Source organism: Apodemus sylvaticus, chromosome 3 (genome assembly GCF_947179515.1).
Source record: "Apodemus sylvaticus chromosome 3, mApoSyl1.1, whole genome shotgun sequence".
In the NCBI taxonomy this organism is placed as follows: Eukaryota; Metazoa; Chordata; class Mammalia; order Rodentia; family Muridae; genus Apodemus; species Apodemus sylvaticus.
Window position 1 is genome coordinate 16,119,802 of NC_067474.1, and position 25,802 is coordinate 16,145,603.

The following is a 25,802-nucleotide window of genomic DNA, read 5'->3' on the forward strand; positions in this document are numbered from 1 at the left end:
AGGCCTTAGACTCTCACGACCATCCAAAGTGGTGAGTGGAGGGGACAAGGCCTTAGACTCTCACGGCCGTCCACGGTGGTGAGTGGAGGGGACAAGGCCTTAGACTCTCACGGCCGTCCACGGTGGTGAGTGGAGGGGACAAGGCCTTAGACTCTCACGGCCGCCCACGGTGGTGAGTGGAGGGGACAAGGCCTTAGACTCTCACGACCGTCCACAGTGGTGAGTGGAGGGGACAAGGCCTTAGACGCTCACGGCCGTCCACGGTGATGAGTGGAGGGGACAAGGCCTTAGACTCTCACGGCCGTCCACGGTGGTGAGTGGAGGGGACAAGGCCTTAGACTCTCAGTGCCGTCCTCGGTGATGAGTGGAGGGAACAAGGCCTTAGACTCTCACGGCCGTCCACGGTGATGAGTGGAGGGGACAAGGCCTTAGATTCTCACAGCCGTCCACGGTGATGAGTGGAGGGGACAAGGCCTTAGACGCTCACGGCCGTCCACGGTGGTGAGTGGAGGGGACAAGGCCTTAGACTCTCACGGCCGTCCACAGTGGTGAGTGGAGGGGACAAGGCCTTAGACTCTCACGGCCATCCACAGTGGTGAGTGGAGGGGACAAGGCCTTAGACTCTCATGGCCGTCCACAGTGGTGAGTGGAGGGGACAAGGCCTTAGACTCTCACAGCAGTCCACAGTGGTGAGCTTCCTCCCACTGGCCTGCCTCTTCAGGCAGCACCACCAACTAGGATGGAGCCCATGGAACCGTTCTTAACCCATCACAAGCTCTCCTACTACCGTTAGCATTATATCAAAATCATCAGGCAGAATCACAAAAAGGTAAGCTGCCAACTTTAAGTATTCAAAACCAGAAGTAGAAACACTTTTTAACACAAAAGACTAGCCCCCTGTACTGGTAAAAGTTAGAACTCAAAACAAACAAACAAACAAAACCCCCAAAAACAAAAACATAAGAGTAAAAAATATTTGGATAACTGACATATGGTAGTTATTTAAAATTCCTAGTGGATAACTACATTAAAAGATGAAAACACCCAATAAAGTATCTCAATTAGGTTAAGAATTTTTAAATAGGTTATGAATTTTTTAGCAGATTAAAATTAAGTAAAATACTTTTTTTTTGCCATTCCAAGCTAATCATTTCATATCAAAATTTCTCTTCCAATGCATTTTCTCATGATTGTATCCTTATATCCTCCTTGAAACATAGAAGATCATTCCAAAATAAGCCCAAATGCTTGACACCAGCTGTGTTGGTATACACCAATTATTTCAGGACTAGGGAGGCGGAGGCAGGAGGATTGAGACTTTCAAGGCAAGGCTGGGCTGGCTATAAGGGAGACTTTGCCTCAAAAAAAAAAAAATCTTGAAAAACCATCAGGCCATGGAAACAACTATCTACAGTATCAGCGCGTGGGAGGCAAGGGCAGGTGGGTCTGCAAGCTGTGGCCAGCACGATTAGTTACTTTTTTATTGTTGTGATACCATCACCATGACCAAAAGCGACTTAGAAGAGGTAATTTAGGCAAGTTCCAGGCCAGCAGGGCTATGTAGTAAGATCCTATCTTTAAAAAAAAAAAAAAAGAAAGAAAGAAACAGTACTATATAAATTGATAAAACCAAAATTAAATTTTATTTCACATTGATACAAACTGTGGAAAACATGACATTTTCCCACATTACAGCACACAAATTCAACAGAATATTTCTTATCCCAAATAAATCTTTACAGATAGAATAAAGTAAATTTATGTTCTTCAAAGTAAAGCAAAATAGTGAATGATTGTTTGAAATTGTTTTAAATCCAGACATAAACATTCAGCCTCATTGTTAACATTCTATCCAGGACACACCAAAATGATCTTTATATCAGTTAGCACCTGTGTATAAAGATGCTTCTTCTTGGTTGGTTGGAAAACAGTCAAAAAAGCAACCGTTCAGAAATAACCATAATTTTTGCAAAATATTCAACGGTGTGGTTACAGGTATAAATATGGGTTCTAACCAGTCCTTATTACCCATATATTAAATAATTTTCACCAGTATTTTGAACATGTTGCTGATTTAAAATCAAATGATTATTATTTTAATGTTTGCACAGCAGACTGATTATCAAACTCTCCTTTACTGAAGATGGAATTTCAAATTAGTATGTTACCCAGATAAAAATGAAACAAAAGTCTGATTGCTCATCTTGAACAGTATTTGGTTTTAAGCACAACATGTACAGAAAATGTAAGCTTAAATTATTTTAAAACTATAATCACAAGTATTTCTAAATATGCCAAGATATTATTTACCCTCTAAGTTTTTACAGAAAAATAAAACCACAGAATTATTACCAGGACTGGCGATTCTGATAACTCTACAGCCTAAAGTTGGACTAAGGTACAGTTATTTGAAATATATAAGCTTACATAATGTTTGGTTTCTTTTCACATTACCTAGATTAGAAATACTGTATGTCTGTGTTTCAAAATGTCAAAATAATATATAGTGATAAGATTTGGTTTTTAATGACATAGAGGCAATATTAGTTTTCTATGGAAAATAAAACTTTTTTTTTCTTGAGAGGAGAAAAATTACATAGAAGGGGGAAAAAGCCTGGTCCTCCAATAGAAGGGCTATTAAATGAAAAAAGCAGTATTATTTTTTGACACTTAAAAGCATTATCCCTACTATTAGGGATAATGTAATACCATCTGATTCTTAGGTATTACAGTCACATCTATGTGAATACAAACATAAAAACACAGAGTGACTAAACACTGTATAGTGACTAAACAATTGTGGAGTAAAACTACAGTCTAACTCACAGAATTAAGAAGTCACTTTCATCTTAACAGCTTGTTTAGACCTGAACACATTTTCAGAGCACACTAGTGAGTTTCAAATGATGTGGTAAAACTCTGCTTGTGTTATCTTATTTTGCTGAATTAATTTGAGACAAAGAAGCTAGGTGCTTCATTTACCTACTATAATACTAGTATATTCTGAATTGTAAAATACAAATATATGCATAGAAACTGAAAAGGATTATATAGTTCCCGTGAGGGTGATATCGTTTAGTCTGTATCATTGGTATGTATTTGCAAAACATTTTAACCCTGCAAACATTAGAAGTGTTATGATCGGTCCTGGAAAGGGTCACACTCTCCTCCTGCGATGCTGGTGAGCCGACTCAAGGCCTCTTAGTGACGTCAATCGATGGGAGGCAGGAGCTTGTCAATGAAGTGCTTGACATCCATCATCTCCTGTGTGGAAAAAATGATTTAAGAAACAGCTACAGAAGTCAGAAATTAATTTCCAGGAATGCCACTAATAAAATCCATGTAGGTGCGGATGTTTTACGACTACAGTAAAAGGTAATGTAAGAAGGATGCGGCACCAACAGAAACTTCATAACATTTCTTAGGATTATTATTGTACACCAAAACAAAAGCTCCCATATGATCGAGTTCCATGCAAACGCTGTGTTTTCTGATGTGTAAAGAAAACACTGGGGAGTCAGGAAGTTCAGAATGATGCTACTATACAGAGAACTTTCAGTAATGTCTACTTACTGACAACTGAACATCAGGGAAAAAGCTCTGCTTTCCCATTTCCTCATTAAAATGAAATGATACATAGCTAATCTTTTTATATGTATGACTTTCATGAAGAATTGCATACAGCTACATATTTGAAAGAATGTAAGGCAGACCTTGGGGAAGAGGAAGGTAGCTTTCTCCTGGAAGTCTCCCAGGTCCTAATCCATTTTCCTCCTTTCCTAAGTCTCTGGCCTTCACTGGTCAACAAGCTAGCCATGCAGTGAACTTCCAACCTTGTATTGCATCACTGAGAAGAGCCACCATATGAACATGATCTACTTCACAACTCCAGAGCTCTACCTAACAGTTTCGTGTAATATTCCAACCGCATCCTACCACTCTGGTTCCTTCTGCCAAAGTCCTCCCAGGCCGGAGTAAGCACTCATTTACGTGCATGGTACGCAGATGCTCTGGATCCTCAAGCATTCCTGAGTCTCCCTACTCTTCTGTACTCAACAGTTCCTTTCACGGTGGGGGTGGGGGTGGGATGGAGGGCTCTGTAGGATCTAAGGCACACACATCATATTACTATACACTTCCTTTGTGCCTAACTAAAGCAAATGATTTAACTTTACTTAGTGGTTGTACAACAGTGGACTATACCCCAGAGATTAGCCATCAATCAAATTTTATTCTAGGCCATTACAAGTACCCTAAATTCATCCAGGTCTTTCTCATCTAAGAAACTATATATTTTACTTCATCATGAAGACAAAAAAAGCATAAGGTAAGCTCCCAAGAACTCTGCTCCCCCTTCCTGACATCTGATAATACTTATCCAATCCTTTTCTATCTCTACTCAAAAATGTTCTCCACTTGTAAAGTAGCAGAATCCAGCTATGGTCCCAGATGACACATGATCTAAGATATCCCCTGATCAAATATCTTTACCACTTCCTACTCACAGATGTCTTTTTCCCATTTCATTAAAAAGAAAAAAAAATACTCCCAATTGTTCTTCCTATTTAAAATTTGTTATCTTTTCTGAGACAGGGTCTTTGCTAAAGTGGTCCAGAATTAAGACCAGTCCAAGCTGGTCTTAAAAGCAAGGTCTTTCTGCCCTAGTCTCCTAAGTGCTGGGATTGCAGCAGTGTGTAACCCTATCTCAACAAAACTTTTGAAGTTAAATGCCTTGAAATTCTTTTTTTTAATTTTATTTTACTTATTACTTATTCACTTTACATCCTACTCACTGCTCCCTTCCTGGTCACTCCTACCTACAATCTTTCCCCTCAACAAAACCTTTACAACGAGGCCTGTAAATACTGTGTCTATGCCCTCATTTCCCTTCATTAACTCCACCTCACCTCCTCCTTGTTACAGTGAACTAACTCTGCCTTATACCTACTTAATGGGGGCATATTTGCTAGTCATGTGAGCTCTGACTCCTTGGCCCCCTTGATGCCTCGCCTGCATATACTACTAGATTCTGCCTCACCTGGTTCATAATCTAGACCACATCTCACTTCAATAAAGAATAGCTTCCTGCTGCCTGGAGAACACGTCCTCCTCAGTATACCACACATTTCTACAAGAGAGCCCTTACTCCCTTATGATCTACCCTGAAACCTCTGCTTTTTTCTCTCCCATTCCTGCCCCTGAGGCTGGCCAGGATAATTTTGAACTTGTGACCTGCTTTCACTTTTCAAGTATTGAGACAGTATTGTTACAGCTGTGACATCATGTTGTGAGTACACCTGAGGTAGTTTGAATATGCTTGGTCCAGGGAGTTGCACAGGAGGCCTTGTTGGAGTAGGTGTGGGCTTGTGTAGCGGAAGTATAGCCTTGTGGGTGTGTGCTTGAAGGCTCTCATCCTAGCTGCTTGGAAGCTAGGCTTCTGTTTGTCTTTGGAGCAAGATGAAGAACTCTCGGCTCCTCCTGCACCATGCCTGCCTGGACACCGCCATGTTCCTGCCTTGAAGATAGTGAATTGAATCTCTGAACCTGTTAGCCAGTCCCAATTAAAAATTGTCCTTGTAAGAGTTGCCTTGGTCATGGTGTCTGTGCACAGCAGTAAACCCCTAACTAAGACAACATCATAGGAAGTGCAAAGGATGGAGCCCTTTGTCCCTATCAGGCAACCACTCTACCAAATGAACTACACCTCTAGCTTGATGTAAAGGTTTGTCTAAGACTCTAGCCACACTGGACATTTTGCTTTTCCTACCAGCCCTTTACCTTCATACTTGTTATCTACAACCTGCCTACATGTTCTAGCTATGTCACGTCATGCTCTCAGTGCCTTCTAAGATAAATTTTATTACATTCTTTTCATTTTTTTTAGGACAGTCTTAAAAAAATCCTACAATTTGGAATGTAAACAAAGAATATAGAAAATAAAAATATTACAAAAAAATCCTACAAATACAATAATACACACCCCAATCTGTTCTGTCAATAGTTATTTGGTTATATACATTTTCTTTTATTTAATTTTAATCATTATTATTTAAATTTTATTAAATAAGAAAGTATACTTATAAACTGTCTTTTGCAGGGCTAGGTGTGGTGGCTCACACCTTTAAACCCAGCACTTCAGCAGTCTACTAGAGGCAGATGGACCTAGGCTGTCTACAAAGTGAATTCCAGGACAGCTGAGGCTATCATCAAAAAACTTGTCTCAAAAACCCTGTCTCAAAAAAACAAAACATTTAAAATAAATAAATAAATAGTCGTTGGATTATGTACAATGCTCATTTGTAAAAGGTGATCAGATTTTTAAAATTTAATTGAATAAGATACTAATATTTTTGTTAATTTTTTTCAATTGTGAATTCATTAGCTCCTTTAAATGACCAATATCTAAGTGCTATTTATCTTGGAAATATAACATGGAAGAAATTAAAATAGTGGCTCTCCTCACTGCTTCCAGAGAAACCTACCTGCTGGCATGAGTTGTGCATCATGCCTTCATAGATTTTGAAGGTTACATTGGCTGGATTTACCAATGCTTTTAGTCTTTCAACAGTAAGAGAACCAAACATTAGGGGAACTAGAGGATCACAATCTCCATGGCACTGGAGAACAGAAATATCTCGATTAACACTACTGATAGGCCCCTGCAAAACAAACACAAAAGCAATATTACGTATCAAGTACATAAAGCACTGGGCCAGACTTATAAACTACAGATATGTGTGCATGTGCTCTTACTCATAATCCAGTCAAATATTTTGGCCAAGTAAAGTCCCCCCTCGATCATTATGTTCCTCCAACAACTTTACTTTAAACTTCTATGGCATACATGATTATGCTGCATGTATTTTAATACATGTTCCAATGAATCAGATTCTTTAAGCCAATTACATTTTTATTCCTCTTTTATGTTTAGTATTTCAACATGAGTGGTGATCAATAACTATTAGCACACAGGTAAGGCTCTCTTGGACTTTATTTGAGTTAAATAAGAGAGTTAACGATCTATCATGTATAGCACACTGAAAAGTTACTACATGGCAAAAAGACTAAACTCTAGGTTAGAAATGAATGTAGGGTGTGGCACTTACTAGTACACCTGCAATCCCAGCACTTGGAGGGATAGAGGTCATAGATTTAAGGTCAGCCTGGTGTATTCTCTGTCTCGAGAGCCAACACTGGCAACTTGAACACAGCAGTGACGTGCCTGATTAACAATGTCCCAGGCTCTGGGGTTAATGCCCAGCAGGGACAAAGAAAACTCTGCTGCCAAATGACTGTATTGAATATTTAAAATATAAGTGAAAATGTGTGCATGTGAATATGTGTCTTAGAATGTATCAAATAATTAAATATAAGGCAGGATAATAAGCTCACTGTACTCTATAAATCACAGAGAGGACATACAGAACAAATGTAGTAATCCACCACAGGGTCTAAGGAAATGCCTTAAAAATAAGATGCCTGATGCGAGCCATGAACTCTGGGTAGGCTCACCAACTGAACAAAGTTCCCACTGTCTGTGGGGTGTCTACCCGAGGGGAGGCTGTGTGTGGACAGCAAACAAGGAATATGAGAACGCTATTGCTCACTCAATTTTCTATAATGTTAAATTTCTAAAAAAAAAGAAAAAACAAAACTAAAAAACTCATTAATAAAAATAAGAAAGACGACTTGCTCCTAAGCATCTGCTAAGGCCCAGCTCTGTGATCCGGTTTACGCCCACCATGCAGGCTACCTGTGAGAACGAAGCCCGAAGAGGAAGCCAGCAGCTGAGTGCAGTGACCCCCGCCAGTCTCTGCTGCGTGGTGAGAGCAGTGTATAAGGACAAGGCGCCTCCCTGGAACAGAAGCAGTGAGTTAACAGAGCCGCTCTGCTAAGATCATGTCAGAGAATGCCCTAAGAAAGGATACTGTATGAGCACTGTTAAATCAAACTGGGTGGAGAGTGGGCATACATGTATTCAGAGTGTATGGACCTCTGCCTCCAAGAAAACATGCCAACACAGCTTCTCATGCACACAATGGCTGGACAATAGTCTGAATCTACAGTTTTCATTCTCCTCTCTTCATGAAGTCTTAAGCAGAAACTCTAAATTAGGTTTTAGGAATTTAAGACAATACAGATGGTGTGTACCAGACACCTTAGGGTTGCCCACACAACTCGTACCACGCTGTGTTGGGAACTATAATCCTGTCATCCACCTAGATGCCATCACCCTGCCCAGGCCCCCAACCTGCTGTACACATGGGGAAACGTTCAGATCTCAGCAGTGACGTTCTTCCTCGCAGGACTGTGGAACTAGGATTCAGTTACTTTTAGGCCACTTCTATATGGCTGGAAATGCAACATGTAAACTCAGAGCTCTAAAAGCTTATATGCCAATGGTTGATAGAAAGGCAAATCAACAGATAATCAGAGAAAAAAAATGAAGATGGGAAGTCCTGACTGCTTTCCAAACAGTAACTATTTCCTGATTTGTAGTTTTATTTTCCCTTTCCTCGATATAATGATGCCATAGACTTACAACTGACTTCTTGCTAAAGGTTTTCAGAACTACTTTCCTTAGGTGTATAGAGTGTTAGTATGGAGGTCAGAGGTTAAAGCCAGGTATCTTCCACAGTTGTTTTCCACCTTACTTTTTGAGGCCTGGTCTCTTATCTCTGGCTGGACCTGGAACTACTCAAGGCTTGGGGGCCGGGCGGCTCAGGGGAGCTGTCTGTCACCATTTCCCTAGCACTAGGGAGGGCTACAGAGGTTTGCCACCACACTCAGATTTTTACACAGGTTCTGAGGATACAAACTTAGCACCTTGTAGTTGTACGAAAAGCACTTTACTGCCTGAGCCATCTCCCCATCCCTAGGAATTAATTACTGTAGGCTGTAATCAGTATCAAATAATATAATTATGTGTACATTATGCTTCAAATAAAGCATTAATTTTTGGCCTTATGCATGTTGGTAAAGTATATTGTGCATTAGCCCGACAAAGACCATAATATATCAACAGTACCTTTTTATTATTTTTTAAAACAACTTATTTTCATATTTTATACATTGGTGTTTTGCCTATGTGTATGTCTGTGAGAGGGTGAGGTCCCCTGGAGCTGGAGTTACAGACAGCTGTGAGCTGCCATGTGGGTGCTGGGAATTGAACCTGGGTTCCCCGGAAGAGCAAGTGCTCTTAACTGCTGGCAATCTCTTCAGCCCCAACAATAACACCTTTTTAATACATTAACCATATTACCATATATTATTACAGTCTTCTGAATTTTATTGTCATATAATTATTACAGTCTACTGAATTTTATTGTCACAGCTGAGTCCAGACTTTTGACATTTCTCATAGCAATTCACTAAGGAGATTAGAAACCAGAGCATTCTGAGAGCAGGCTACATGAAAACTAAGTTCAAGATGTGGATACCGAGCTTGTTCAGCTTGGGCTAGCACCTAGAGCAAGCTCTAGCCCCACAAAACAAACCAGGACACAAGGTCAGCATAGAGAAAAGAGCAAGCTGGAGGGAGAAACCAGACTTGCTACCTCAGCTCTACCTTAGAAGCCTAGGCACTTCCACTTGCCCTCTTCCAGTCAGTCCCGCACTAACAGAAGCCTAACTGCAGTGCACTGGGGTGACTTTGAGAAAGTACATTATAGCCAGGGCTACACAGTAAAACCCAGACTCTGCACCAAAAATACAAAACAAAACAACACAATACAACAACAGTAACAACAAAAACCCCAAAGTACATTCTAGATTCCAATCAATTACTTAAGGAATCAATTTGGAAGGCCCTCTAAAAGATAAAGGGAACTGTGATAAGAAACTAGGAAAGGCAATAATAGATGAATGAAGAAATGAAAGTATATGGGGCAGAAATTATTTCCAGTCCAATCCAACGTAGTTCACTTAATGAGCTTAATTCCAGTTAGCTGAGATTCTGTAACAGTTCCAAAAAGGGACTCTTTTAAAGAACTAGAACTGAGGTTACAAACCTCTGATAAACATGCCGACGGGATGGACATGCCGATCTGACTTACCTGAGAAAATCCTCCCAAAATAATTCTGTTAGAAGGAATGCCGTTCTTCACTTCTTGATCTATCAAGGCTTTTACTAAAAGCAAGAAAAGTATCATACATACTTCCTCAGTACACTGGGATAACTATACATTGGAAATAAATAACAGAAGCAAAGTATATTAAAGACAGAAATAAATGAAAACCTTGAGACATTTTTATTTTAAAACACAAAGTGGCAGGCTGGAGAGATGGCTCAGGGTTTAAGAGCACTGACTGTTCTTCCAGAGGTCCTGGAATCCCAAATCCCAGCAACCACGATGGTTCACAACCATCTGTAATGGGATCTGATGCCTTCTTCTGGTGTGTCTGAAGACAGAAACAGCGACAGTGTACTCACATATATAAAATAAAAAAATTACGAAGTGGCATGTAGTTTCATGGTTTGACTCCTCAAACTCTACAGGAGCTGCATGGCTTAACATTTTAATAACTTTATATACATATATACATATACATACATACACACATATATATGTATATATATATGTTTGCCTTGCTCACAGGCTTCATGCTAAACAGGTTTTAAAGATTTATTTATTATATGTAAGTACACTGTAGCGCTGTCTTCAGACACACCAGAAAAGGGTGTCAGATCCTATTACAGATGGTTGTGAGCCACCATGTGGTTGCTGAGATTTGAACTCAGGACCTCTGGAAGAGCAGCCAGTGCTCTTAACTGTCGAGCCATCTCTCTAGCCCCCAATAACTTCTTGTTATATACATTTTCGTCACAGAGAGATATATGTTTTGTTATTTATGGTTGATTCTCATGTACATTTATACTTTTTATTCAATAAACTAAATGAAAATTAGGTAAAACTTGTTATTTTAAAATAGTATACATATAAAGGTTATGTAATTTATGACTTTATACTGTCTAAAACCATTAGTCATGTTTCTAAAATCCACATTACTTTTTTCTGTAAGTCAAATTATTAGAAATTTGTTTAAATAGAAATAATAAATGATGGGGAGGAATTTCAAATATTCAGTGAATATTTGAAATTCTGTATACCCTGTATGTGTCTGGTGCTTATGGAGTCCAGAAGAGGGTGTCAGAATTTTTAGAACTACAGTTGTAGATAGCTATCCCTAAATTTAAAGTTATTTCTAGGTTAATGTAATGAGTCATGCCTTAAAACCTAGCACTTGGGAGGCAGAGGCAGGCAGATCTCCATAAGCTTGAGGCCAGTCTGGTCTTCATAATAAGTACCAAGGTAGCCAACTCTACTGTTAACAAGAGACTCAGTTTAGCAGGGCTCACCTAACCAGGACCGTCTCTGCTGTTACAAGAGAATCACTTACACAGGGCTTACCTAACCAGGACAGTTCTTCCATTTTCCACAGGTTCCAGCACACTTACTTTAACACAAAACCTTAGCTCTGGGGTTCTAGCTTTAATTCACTCTGATTATCTAGAACTTCAGTGGTCATGGTTTCACATCCCAAGGAACTAATGTGTTCTGAATGTATGTTCTCTAGTTCATATTTTAAAGATTTTTTAAAAGAATAAAAGGACTTTTCTGGGTTTTGGTTTTTTTTACTCTATTTTGGAAAACTTCAAATAAATATAAAAGTAGAAAGAACAGTTCATATACACAGCTCCAGGATTCTGTGCTTGCCAATTCTCAGCTGGGATGGTTTCTAACGTGGCCCACAAACAAGTCAGCATCTAGTCTAAGTCATTTCAGGTCACTGCGCTGTATGAAAAACCAAGGCTGCTCTAACTCCCACATGCATCTAAATCAAGGAAAAGGCTGCTGCTGTGCAGTTCTTAAGAACTACATCTCTCACCCACAACACAATGCTTATAATGGAGAATGGAGGACTAACGTCCCAGGAGTTAGAAATGAATGAACCAGGTCATAGGAACGGGCTAGCTGGTGAGACGCTGATCAGCGCTGTCACTACTTCACTAATACTAACACTAATGTCACTTTTACTGTTATCTTTATATTATTACATTCTCATGTCATCATGACTTCAAGTCTCTTTATAACTACATACAACTATTAAATACAGTCCTATTTTCTCCGCCGCCTATGTTTTGCTTGAGACAGTTTGCTGTGCAGTCTAGGTTGGCTATCTCTCACAATCCTGAGACAGTCTGCTGTGCAGTCTAAGTCGGCTATCTCTTACAATCCTCTTGCATCAGTGTCCCACAAGTTGGGATTATAGATGGCACCAATATGCTTGGCTTTGCTTGTGTCAATCAAAACAAAGTCTCTACACCAGAGCTCAAGTCTGATGACTACCACAAACTACAGATAATGGAAGTGTGGTTGGACCTGGTGATGGCGGCGGTGCATAACGAAAGTATATGCAGCCCAGTAATGGTGGCCCATGCCTTTAATCCCAGCACTCAGGCAGAGGCAGGTGGACTTCTTAGTTCCAAGGGCAGCCTGGTCTATAGAGTACATTTCATAACAGCCAGGGCTACACAGAAAAACCAGAGAGAGGGGGATGGGGGAAGAGGGAGGGGAGGAGAAGGAAAGGGAGGAAGATAGGGAGGGAGAGGGAGAGGGCGACTGGGCTGGGGGCTATGGCTATGGGGGCGATGGTAGAATGCTTGTATAGTATTTGTGGGGTCCTAGGTTAGTCCCCAGCATGGCAAAGGGAAGAAGGGAAAGGCAGGAAGGAAAGGAAAGGGCAGAGGGACTAGCTTCTGGACACATAACTAGGTCACATTTAATCAAGCATTTAATCAAAACTTAATTACCAAACCTACTAAGATACTTATGAATATTTTTGCCTTTATAAATGCGTTTGCTACTCACCAGTTTCTGCTGCCTGTTTAATTCCATATTCATCCTCCTGGGAATCTGGTGAAAGTCCAATGATATCAAACCTAAAATACACGCACAAGTGTGAAATTCCCAAATAATCAATAAAAATATTATTTTAGAAAACAGAAAAAAAGAAGCCCAAGAAAAAGGAATTATTTGATTCTAAAAGCCCAAATCTGGCACGTATGTTTACTGATATCAAGGTAGTTTACAGAGAAATTACATACAGTAGAACTCTCTGGAAAAATGAGGCTCAGTTTAAAGTGCACTGGCTACAGTTAACTGAAACATGTGAAGCAACATACATGTCCCTTTTACTCGAAGTGGGCACTGGCTCTAATGTTAGAAAGTCAGTGTCCCACACTTGCAACATCTTAACAATCTTAGTTAATTAAGTACTTAATCCAATCTTACACTCAAGGAAGGACTTCAGCTAACAAGGCTAACGAGTCTGTAGTAAACTTTAGCCATTTCCTTATTGTAGGTCAGTGCAACAGGACTCTTGTGTGGATCACATCATTCTTGCATGTACTATCGACAGCTACTTGTGATAACCCATATTCTCCAAAACTTTTCTTTATAGCGCCACCTCAGATCAGAAGTCAGGGAAGCCATCCTTTGGCCCTTTGTGCTTCTCTGCTGACATGATGGCCTCCAGCAACAGTGAACACAACTTTTAGTTCACAGATGGAAATCTTACCAGATAGAGTAGCTGAAAGAACCCAGAGTCAAGGGGCGTAGGGACTCCTAAGGCTGTCAAGGAATTAAAGAAGCAAAGCAGCCAAGCAGAAGAGTAGGGTGAGTAGGAAAAGCAGAGCAGAGAAGACGTGGGCTGCAGGTCCTGGTGGAGTCTCACAGCTCACACTGCAAAACCAGCCCCACTACCACGCTTACTTGTCTGGGCTGAATTAAATGACATCAGAGTTGGAACAGTTCCACTTGACAGCACTAAAGAAATGACTGCATAATTAAATCCGAGAGAAGGAAACATATTCTTGCAGAAGAAGCAAAAGAAAAACAACCCAGTCAAGGTTGTAAATGTACCCAAAGAACAAAACAGTAGGAACTATAAAAGCATTACTGTTTGACAAATCGTTTCAGCAGTAGAGTGAAACCCAGAAGTAGCAGAGGGACCCTCACTGACTCTACTTTTCTGGCTGTGAAGGGTATAAGAGGCACCTTGGGAGAGCGACAAGGGCAATGATCTTAATATCCAACCAGCCAGCCAGGAAGATAAGGAGTTGGCAGAAGGAGGAGGCTGTGGTGTAACCAATGTGTCACTCATGAATCAAATGTTTGATAAATGAACTCTTGAGTAGGATATATCTCATTACTCCCAGTAGGATATATCTCATTACTCCCAGAAAGGGGCTTTTCTACCTTTCTCTTAACTCACAATTATAAAGTATGAATATTGGAATAAAGATTAAGCTTAAATGTTCTCTTGTAGTTTAAAAATATCTAATAAATGGACGCACAGGGGCTGGAGAGATGGCTCAGTGGTTAAGAGCACTGATTGCTCTTCCAGAGGTCCTGAGTTCAAGTCCTAGCAACCACATGGTGGCTCACAACCATCTGTAATGAGATCGGACCCCCTCTTCTGGAGTATCTGAAGACAGCTACAGTATATTCATATACACAAAGTAAATAAACAAATCTTAAAAACAAAAGAAGGCACTGCTGGCTAAATAGTACACAGAAAAATTAAAAAAAAAAAAAAAAAGCGTCTTCTTTGGCCCAGCGATTTCATTGTAGTTGTTACATGCTATGCCTGTGCGGATCTTCTTTGCCTCTATGTGGTCCTGCCCCTGAATGGCAGTCCGTGAGGGAAGAGGCCAGTCTGTGCCCAGTTCTAACTCATGGACGGCACCACGCTACCCAGAGCAGGGCACAAAGTGCCTAGTCCATCCTCAAGGGATTCCAGCAGCTCCTGGAGAGCAGCACGAGACCATGGGCTGCAACTGCTGGAGGAAAAGAAGGATGCACATGCGAGCCCTCCTGCAAAGCCACAAGGTCCCTAATGAGGAAGCAAACTCTTACTTACCAAGACGGCATAGCCATGTTCATATTTAATGTGACTGGCATAATAGGCCTATGTGGGAGAGAAAGCAACAGCACATCAGCTAACAGCCTCGTTTCACACTATGCCTTTCACAGGATTGCAGTTCACACTTCCCCTTCCCAGCTCTGCTCCCTTTGTCCAGCAACTGCTTTCTGAAAACAGAGCAGCTGTTGCCAAGGACTAAAATGTCTCATAACAAGTACTTTTTGTCTCAATGGCCTTACTTTATACCTGTAGTTTCTATGAACTGAGACAATTAGAAATATACAAAAATTGAGACTCTGGTAAGAACATTTTATTGTCTTGCTACTGTACCATTAATTCCCATATGCCTGGATTGCATTTTGCTTATTCCTTAGTTACATGCCTGCTTGACTAAGAGACCTATACATTAATATAAGCTCTACCCAAGTGTCCATTATGTTCAACTCTAGTCTAGAATGAAAATAGGCTGAGTAATCAAAAAAAGCCCGGTACAAGAGGAAAGGGGAAAGGGGAAAGGAACGAGAATATACTCTTAATTACCAATGCCACGGTCCTCCTGATTCATACGACAAAACCAACTCAACATTCTATGAAAATATAAACTTCCCCAGATTAGGAAACAGCCTTGGAGCAATTCAACTTAGGGGCAAATAGTCAAGAATTCTGCCTCTTGTGTGGGCTAGCATGCTAGCCAAAGCATTCAGCTGCCTCTGTGTACAGAGGTAAGTCAGACCCTCTGCTGCATGCTGCAGGAGACTGCAGGAGATGCTGCAGGAGAAGGAGACCCTCAGGTTTCAGTCTTTGATAACTTTCTCAGTTGTCCTGCTGTCATTTCTGAGGAGTGAGCACTAGCCACTGGCACTACCCCAGCGCTTCGTGTCCTCATGGCTGCATTGTCTGAGTTTGCTCAAAACTGGCTAGCTTCTTACTGAGCCAGCAAACATTTTCAGAACCAGGTACTAAAACCCTACCTACAACAGCATACCACACTGCCTCTAATTAATAAAAGCCAAATGTCTTCAATTTAACAAAGATAGAACTTTACAGGCACTTATATATCTAAAAAAATTGCTCTGGCTTTAAGTTCACTTGAGCTCTAGAAGAATATCTTAAATTTCAAAAGAAGCAACCCTCCCTCCCCACAGTTTAACTAAGAGAATATTTTAGCTTTAAGGAATTCTACTAGTCTTCTTTTATTTAAAAGGGAAACAATTATATTCAAATATTTTTCTGTAAAAGCAAAGCTATCACAATTTTGTCATAGGTTCTGAAGAAAAAAAAAACCCTAAATATTAGAAATACTCACGCATGTGGACAGATGTATTTGATGTGGGAACTTTTGATACCTGCAAAGGCTTCTGCCCATCCGTGCCTGGTGAAAATTATGAAAAACATGCTATTAACTCCTGTTTTACATTGTAGTAAACTGGTATAGAACAGTACTTAAAACTTCTTTGAGAACAGATGTTAGCACCATCTAGCACCTTGAGCATAAGGAGAGTGTGCTACTGAGGAAGGACACTGCAGACCTGGAAGCGAGGGCTATTCTACAGTGTTTGCTTAAACACAGGAAGGTGCTCTCTCCTGAGTTCTGTCAACAAACACTGCTGTTAGATAATATGATTTGATACATAAAAGACCTTTAAAAACACCAGGAAAGTTCTATAGATGGTAAACTTTTAGCAATGTAACAAAATAACAAAATTAACAGCCTGCCTATATACAAGTGACATACTGAGAAAAAAAAGCAAGAGAAACAGTACCTTTCACAACAACCTCAGATTATAGACAGACATACATAGTACATACATACACACATACATATATATACATATAAATGTTCTAAATATATATTCTTTTGTTGTTGTTGTTATTGTTTTTAAGAGACAGAGTTTCTCTGTGAAGCCTTGGCTGTCCTGGAACCCACTCTGTAGATCAGGCTGTACATAGTACATACACACACACACACACACACACACACACACACACACACACACATATATATGTTCTAAATATATATTCTTTTGCTGTTGTTGTTGTTTTTAAGAGACAGGATTTCTCTGTGAAGCCCTGGCTGTCCTGGAACCCACTCTGTAGATCAGGCTGGCCTCGAACTCAGAAATCCACCTGCCTCTGCCTCCCAAGTGCTGGGACTAAAGGCATGTGCCACCACCGCCCAGCTCTAAATATATATTCTTAAAAGTATATATTCAAAATATAGTTATTTTAAGACATAGAGATATAGACGTCTTAGAACCAAACAAATGAAAGATCTGTATAATAAAAACTTTAGGATAATAAAGAAATAAAAGACACTAGAAGTTAGAATAAATCCCACAAGCTCATGAGTCAGTAGGATTAATACCATGAAATGGACATCCTATCAAAAGCAACCTCCAAATTAAATGCAATTCCCATCAAAATCCCAACACAATTCTTTACAGAAGTTGAAAATGATTATCTCAAAACTCATATGGAAATAAAAATGACCTGTGATAGCTAAAACAATCTGAGCAATAAAAACGCTGCTTGACTTCTACAGAACTTTAGCAATAACCACTTGGCATTGGCATAAAAACACACACTGATAAGTAGAGAAGGAAGACTCAGATAAAAGCTTGCACTCCTTCAGCCACCTGATTCTCGACAAGCCAACAATACACATCTCCACAAATAGTACTGATCACACTGGATAGCTACAGACAGAAGAATGAAACTCAAGCCTATCTTGAATTAATGAAAGGAAAGTATGAAACTCATTAGGACAGGCAAGGACTTCCAGACTAACAATAAATGAGACCTCATGAGAATAAAAGTCTCTGTACAACCAAGGACACCATCATTAAGCAGAGAGATATCCAACAGAAGAGGAAAAAAATCTATCAATCATACATCTGAAAGAGGGGTAGTAACTAGAACATAAAAGAAGTAAAATCAAAATTCCAAATACTGGAACATCAAGGAAGTAATAACCTCATTTAAAATAGGATATAAAACTGTATATCAAAAGATAAAATATTAATGATTGAGAATCATTTAAAGAAATCATTCTTAGTCTTCAGGAAAAGACAGATTTTTAGATTTCATCTTAGCCCATCTCAGAATGTCCAAGACTAATACAAAAAGCAAAGGACGAACACGCTGGTGAGGATGCGGGGGAAGGGAACGCGTACTGTGAGTGGGAGTGCCACAAGAAACTGAATCCACATCAAGATCCAGCTGGACCACTCTTGGGCACGTGTCCAAAGGACTCTACATCCGTCTCCTAAGACACTTGCTCATCCGTATTCACTGCGGCTCTACTCCTGACAGACAGAACGGGAAGCAGCCTGGATGGCCATCAACAAATGAATTTAAAGGAAATGGGGTACATTTATACAATGGTACATTACACAAGTCAGCTGGTAAAAAACATGTTATCATAGCGTTTTCAGGTAAATGGACAGAGCTGGAAACAACCTGCGGGGGGGGGGGGGGGGGGGGAGGGGACTGAGACCCAGAAAGACAAATGCCACCTGTTTTCTTTAAATGGGGATGTTTGCTTTTATGCTTCACTTAGAATACCAAGAGGTGGGGGGTCTTCCAAGGAAAGGGATATAAAATACAGAGTTATAAAGGAGTTATAAAGGAGTAAGAGGAAATTAGAGCAGGAGGATTACGTGGGGCGGTGATAGTAAGGCAGGGCAGAGGGACTATGTAGAGGGTCAACTAACACAGTTTTTGAAAGCAATATGAAGACCGGCTGCTATGGATGCTTCCTAACACAAGTACATATATAAAAGGAATTTAAATCGATTCACCATATAAAGGAGTCATGATATGGAAACCAAAGAAAACCTCCAGTAACAGAAATGGGCCACATCTTTTTGATTTGAGTTGTTGGCCAAAGGGATCCCATAGGCTTCCCGCCCAAACACTAAAGGTCACTGGCAATGCTACTGGATAGCCCTACAACCTGGTAAGACCTTGTTGAAGACACAGCATATTTATATCATCAAACATGGAGAAATCGAGCTGGTGCCCAGTTGGAAGCTTCATTCAGTAGGCATGGCACTGAGAGTTGACACACTCAGTGACATAAGTGACATACTTCCTAATCCTTCCTAAACAGTTGAAACCCAAACATTCTAATATATGAGTCTATGGGGGAGGGGTGGCACTAATGACCACATTCTACTCTCTGGTCCCTGTCGGCTTGAGAACATATCATAATGCAAAATGCATTCAGTCCAACTGCACATCTCCATAATCCTTTAGTTTCTACAGTGTTTAAAAACCCAAAGTCCCAATTCCAATCCTTTCGAAACTCAAGGATTCCAACACCCTTTAACATAAAAAAGCAAATTATATACTTCTTAATTGGGGATTCAAGGTTCCTGAGAATTAAAGTCTATGACCATTATGGCAGAGAAACAGGCAGCAGGCCAGCAGGCACGGCGCTAGGGCAGAAGCTGAGAACTTACATCTAATCCACATAGTCACAGCAGACAAACAGACAGACACACACACACGGGCCGCAGAGAGACAGACAGACTGACTGGACCTAACATGGGTGTTTGAAATGTCAAAACCTCCTAATCTTTCCTAAACATTCCGCCATGGAACAAACATTCAAATATATGACTCTGTGATATGTGGCATTCTCATTCAGATCTCCACACTGCTAGGCTCCTAATTCAGTCACCACCAGAAAACCTTTCTGCTCTAGAAAAGAACACAAATAGCCACAACCTTGACATTGTGCAAAGTGAAGCACTTGTACTTCAAGGACACTATGAAGAAAGCATAGACAATCTAAAGAAGAAAAAAGTATGTGCAAATCATATATTTAATAGGACTTTTGGTGGTTTGAATACATTTGGCCCCCATAGATTCAGTTGGTCCATAGGAAACAGCACTATTAGGAGGTATGGCCTTGTTGGAGTAGATGTGGTCTTGGAGGAAGTGTGTCACTGTAGGCAGGCTGTGAGATTGTCTGTGCCTAAACAAGCTTCCACCATGGAATCCAATTTCCTCCTCGTTGCCTCTAGATCAAGATGTAGACGCCCAGCTTCTCTAGCGCCATGCCTGCCTGCACACTGCCCCGCTTCCAGCCATGATGATAATGGACTAAACTTCTGAAACTGTAAGCCGGCCCCAATTAAATGTTTTCCTTTCTAAAAATTGCCTTGGTCTTGGTGTTTCTTCACAGCAATGAAACCCTTAGAAGACAGCAGCCATTCATAACATACACATTGGCCACCCAATTTACAAATGGGCAAGGGACATTCTACAAAGAAAAACATCCAAATTGTCATTAAATATAAGAACAGGCACTCATCATCAAGTCAAAATCAACCTCAGGGCTGAAAGAGTACACATGATTATCATTCCAGGAGACTGGGGCAGGAGGAGATGGAGGTCAAGGGTAGCCTGTGCTGCAGTCAGACCCCGTCTACAAACCCCCCCACACACAAACACATAGTGAAATTCCACTTTATATCCACTGGGATGGCTATAAAACTGTGGTTGCGATTTGTTTGCTGAGACAGGGTCTCACTGTGTAACAGGATGGCTTGGTATTCTCTAAGTAGCTCAAGCTGGCCTCAAACTCATGCCCCTTCCTTCCTCAGCTTTCTGAGTACTGGGTTTACACAGACATGTGTCACAATGTACACAGTAAAACTTTCTACTGTGTTGATATATGCCTGCACTTCTAGATCGCCAGAACAAACCAGAAATTATCAAGCAATCAAGGCAGTCCTTGCCTCTGAGCTTTGCACTGAGAGGCCTTTTAAGCCATGTGACCAAAGCATCATTTAAAACACATAAAGGAGGGCTGGAGAGAGTACTTGCTTGCTTTTACAGAAGTCTCGGTTTTGTTCCTAGCACTGACATGGTGGCTCAAAACTGTCCTTAACCTCAGTTCCAAGGAATTGGACACCCTCTTCTGTTCTCCACAGGCCCCAGGCATGCACATATATGTTGATAAAACACTTATACACATAAAATAAATCTTAAAATAAAATACAAAATCTTCTGGGTACTCTCAAGTACTCAGCTAAGTCAGAGGTTACTGAGTTTACAGCCAACCTGGGCTACAGGTTGTTTCAAAAACAAAAATCCAAAGAACAAACAATGTAATTAATACATAATACTTAAAACACACACACACATACACACCCCTGTGAAAGGCAACAGTCCAGCCACATTAGAAATGGTTCATTTCTTGTTCCCTGCCAGAGCTGTTTCTATTTTCTTTTTCAACTCATTAATATAGTCTCTGTTTTGGGATTTGTGCTAAAGACCTCAGGGATAACTAAATAAGCCTTAAAACCATGATAAGATTTCAGATAATTAGAGCTCTGGGAACGGACAGTCACCAAAAAACACATGTATAAAACAATTGTTCACCAATTATTAAGAGTCCAAGTGGAACACACAGGTTCAATTATCTTCCTCAATGTCTTACTGCAAGCCCGGCATACTGATGTGCCCCAGCAATTGGACGGCTAGGGTGAGAGGATGGTTCAGCTTGAGGTCAGATGAACTACACAGCAAATTAAAAGTCATATTGGAGGAGATAGCAGACCGTCTCATAAGGGGGAAAAAATCACCACATATAATAAAACTTGATTTAATATGACGAACTAGAATGCTAGACAGCCTCACCTCCCTGTAATCTCATCATATTGAGAAGTAGTGACTTAAATGTATGGCAACTAGGAAAATAAAATTCAGACCAAAAATTTATTATTTTTACAATGCTTTTTAATATGCAAAATCTTTTTTTCATATCAAATGGTCTATGCTGCAGGCTTTTACACTTCTTATGACTTTCTGTGGCCTGTACATTTATTTATATTCAATGATGAATAAAAAAAATGGAGTCATGGGACCAGGAATATAATATGATTAGCAGAGTGCTTTTGTAGCTTCCATGATACCCTGTGTAGTGGCTATTCCTGTTTGTTGACTATATCTGGAATGAACTACAATCCAGAATTGGAAGGCTCACCTATGATCCTAACCTGGAGGCTGAGATACAAGTTTCTGCCCTCGATCTTGTCATGGAGATCTTGAAGCATAGGGCCTATGAATTCCAGAAGATTAAGATAAGGAGATCTCTGAGTTCAAGGTCATCTGGGATTAAAGGTGAGTTAGCACATGCCTCTAGAGACCTATATAAGGACACTGGAAGAAGGAAGATGTACTCTCACTCTTTTTTTGGGGGGGGGGGGGAGGGGTTCGAGACAGGGTTTCTCTGTGTAGCCCTGGCTGTCCTGGAACTCACTCTGTAGACCAGGCTGGCCTTGAACTCAGAAATCCACCTGCCTCTGACTCCCAAGTGCTGGGATTACAGGCATGCTCCACACTCTCACTCTTCCTTGCCTGCTTGCCTTGTGGGACTGAGCAACTGCTAGATCCTTGGACTTCCATCTACAGCTGCTGCTGACCATTGTTGGGTGTTGGACAACAAATTGTAAATCATCGACAAATTCGATAACTATATAGACACTACCCATTCGTTTTATGACTCTAGAGAACCCTGACTAATACAGAAGTTGATACCAGGAGTGGGGTATTCACATGAAAACCTGAACATGTTTTGGGGAGGGCTGTGGAAGGGCTTTGGAACTTTGAGTTAGATGATCCATTCAGTGTTAAGAGCTCTGTGGGATGTTGTGTAGAAGCTTGGAAGATAATGTTAAGAACAGTATAGAAGATGGAGGCCTGGCTTGTGACATTTCAGAGGAAAGATTAAAGACTCTTATCAGGGCCATGTTTTGATTGTGAAGATTCTGTGGTTTTGGTTAGCTGGGGCTAAAGATTAACTGTGATTAACAAGATACCAGAGCCACTAAAGCAAACCTTTGTGTTACTGCGACTACTGATGCTGGTTAGCTGGAGCTAAGAAATTAGCATTGATTACGAAGAGACTAGCATCACTGAGGTGAAATCTTCTGGGAAGTGTTTTCTGAGAGCACAAAGGCTGTGTTCCAGATATAGCCACAGTTGTATTTTGTACTGTGGCTGGACTTGGTACTGTTTATAAGAGTCACCCAGGTGATACTGGTTTTGAAGGCATGAAGGGGTCATGAAGAGTAGTTGAGGCTTGGTTCTGTGAGAGGCCATGGAAGGCCACTGGTGAAAGTACAACCTCAGTTGCAATTGATGGCCCAGGACTGAAGGGGTCATGCATAGGAGTTGAGGCTTGGTATCATGAAAAGAGCCTACGAGAGGCTATTGGTGAAGCCTAGTTACAGCAGAATACAGCCAGTGCCACGAGATGACCACCAAGAACAGCAGCAGCAGTGGAATAGAGGGAGCTGGAGCCTAGAAGACAAGCTGTGTGCTACAAAGGGTAGAGATGGAGAAGCGACCCAAGTCCTTGGAGGAGCCTGGAAGATTGTGAATTGGATCCCAGACATTCAACTATTGGAGTTTGAGTTTTGCTTTTGATTGTGACTGTGCCCTGATATTTTTCCCTCTTGAAGGAAGAAAGGATTTTAGTGGAACCCACAGTTAAGAGACTTTGAACTTTTAAAGATATTGGACTTTTAATATGTAAAGACTGTGGGACTTTTAAAGTTGTTTAGATCTTGGGGATGAATAAGAAAGTAAGGGTTGATAGCGATATGTTTGTGTGTCAAGTTGACAAAAGGGTCAATTGTACTGGCTGGTTTTGTGTGTCAACTTGACACAGGCTGGAGTCATTACAGAGAAAGGAGCTTCAGTTGGGAAGTGCCTCCATGAGATCCAGCTGTGAGGCATTTTCTCAATTAGTGATCAAGGAGGGGGGACCCCTTGTGGGTGGTGCCATCCCTGGGCTGGTATTCCTGGGTTCTATAAGAAAGCAAGCTGAGCAAGCCAGGGGAAGCAAGCCAGTAAGAAACATCCCTCTGTGGCCTCTGCATCAGCTCCTGCTTCCTGACCTGCTTGAGTTCCAGTCCAGACTTCCTTTAGTGATGAACAGCAGGGTGGAAGTGTAAGCTCAATAAACCCTTTCCTCCCCAACTTGCTTCTAGGTCATGATGTTTGTGCAGGAATAGAAACCCTGACTAAGACACTTTGTGAACTCCCAACAGTACACAACCAGGCGGGATGGAGACGGGGGAAGAGTGGGAGGACAGAATAACAAGTATCAATGAGAAGGAAGAGAAATCAGAACCATCTCACTGCTGAATGCAAACCTGGGTGTGTGGAAACAGTTCTGGTAGTAAGATACTTGCCTTCTAAGCACAAGGACCTGAGTTAAATCCCCAGGATACACATTAAAAATAAAAAAAGCTGAGTATGCCAACATTCTCAAGGTAAAGAAAGGCAGAATCCTGGGGCTCACTGACTACGCAATTTAGCCTACTTGGTAAGCTCCAGGTAGGCCAATCAGAAACCGTGTTTCAAAAAACTATTTGGTGGGTTCCAAGGAACGATGCAAGAGGTTGTACTCTGGTCTCCATGCACACATATATAATCCCCTTCCTCCTAAAAAGAAATGTAAAATGGCATAATCCCTGAGAAAATACCTTGGGAGTTCCTCAAAGAGTAGAATACTGACCCATAACTTCTATCCCAGCAAACAACATAGAGAACTAAACACCAGGTCCATGCCAAAGCCTGTGTATGAATGTTCAGAGTAACATCTTCATAGAGGCCCGAAGGCAGAAATCACCCATGCAATTTGGTAATAAAAGAGTACAATACTCAGAGTTGCAAAGACAGTTTAGGGATGAACACACTTGTTCTGCAAGTGAAGACCTGAATTTGAATCCGAGAACCCATAGAAAGCATAGGAAGGCTGCACATGTCTATAGTCCTAACCTTGGAAGATAGATTCCAAGAGCTTGCCACCCCGCCTAGGCAAAATGAGCTTCTAGTACAGTGAGAGAACATTTCTAAAGTCAGTAAGGCAGAGTGCAATAGAGGATGGCACACAGTGTCCTTCTCTGGCCCCACATATGTGCACATGGGCATGAGTATTCTAACACTTGAGTGTATGCATGCCTCTCCCCAAAGGAAAATACAATTTATGTCAAAACATAAATGATCCTGAAAAACATGCCAAATGAAAGAAGCCCGATGCCAAAGACGATGTGAGTGGGTTCCATTTATATGAAACAGTCAGAATAATCAAAACCATAGAAAACGAACGACTAAATAATGCTTGAGAGAAGAGTAAAGACTGTCTTTTGTGGGATGTTGTAAATACTCTGCAATTAAAGAGGTGACGATCTTTGCAACTTACTTTGCAAACAAACTAAAAATCACCTAACCATACATTTTAAAAGCGAGAGTTTTATGTTACGTGTATTACATCTCAATAACAACAGTAAGAGGTAAGCCACAATTAAATTTGGGTTATTTTTTCCCAATCTCTGTCCCAGCCACAAAATGATAAAAATTCTTAATATAAGAAAAAGTAAGGAGCTGAGCTGTATGTAGTGGTAACTTAATCTCAGCACTCAGGCAGAGGCAGGTGGATCTCTATGAGTTTGAGACCAGTCAAGTCTATAGAACCAGCTCCAGGATAGCCAGGGCCACATGTAGAGAGCCTTATAGAAGTGCTATGCCACGTGGCAGCACTTGATATCGACCATATGTGAAGCTCCTCTCCCAGCCTTTGAGTGGGAACTCCTGTGTCAGCCATAATCCCCTCCCCTAGGGTGGAGTGCTCAGACAAAGGTGAAGCCTATTGTTCTTCAAGGACCTGCAGTCTCCTGAGAAACACTAGCCACCTGTGGAGCAACTGAACTGATTCTGCTGGGAAGCTTCCAGACTTTTCCCCCAGCCTATATATATATTGGGAGTTCTCCATTAAACTTTGAGACCTTGAATAGCAGGTGTGATCTTGGTCTCCATCTCTTTTTTGCTGCCTTCCCATACATCCCAGCTTC

General features: G+C 40.9%; 1 protein-coding gene across 1 annotated transcript in view; it reads right to left on the bottom strand.

The window, feature by feature from the left end:
• Positions 1-1,620: 1,620 nt before the first annotated feature.
• The window catches only part of Lypla1 (lysophospholipase 1), a 36,177-nt gene continuing 11,995 nt past the window's right edge, over positions 1,621-25,802 (bottom strand). Inside the window, exons 3-9 of the mRNA XM_052176004.1 lie at positions 16,235-16,300; positions 14,926-14,973; positions 12,873-12,943; positions 10,056-10,129; positions 7,754-7,855; positions 6,483-6,659; positions 1,621-3,264 (exon numbers count right to left, since the gene is read on the bottom strand). Of these exons, the coding sequence (XP_052031964.1) occupies positions 3,211-3,264; positions 6,483-6,659; positions 7,754-7,855; positions 10,056-10,129; positions 12,873-12,943; positions 14,926-14,973; positions 16,235-16,300 (592 nt within the window). The 3' untranslated portion in view covers positions 1,621-3,210. The remainder of the gene's footprint in view (positions 3,265-6,482; positions 6,660-7,753; positions 7,856-10,055; positions 10,130-12,872; positions 12,944-14,925; positions 14,974-16,234; positions 16,301-25,802) is intronic.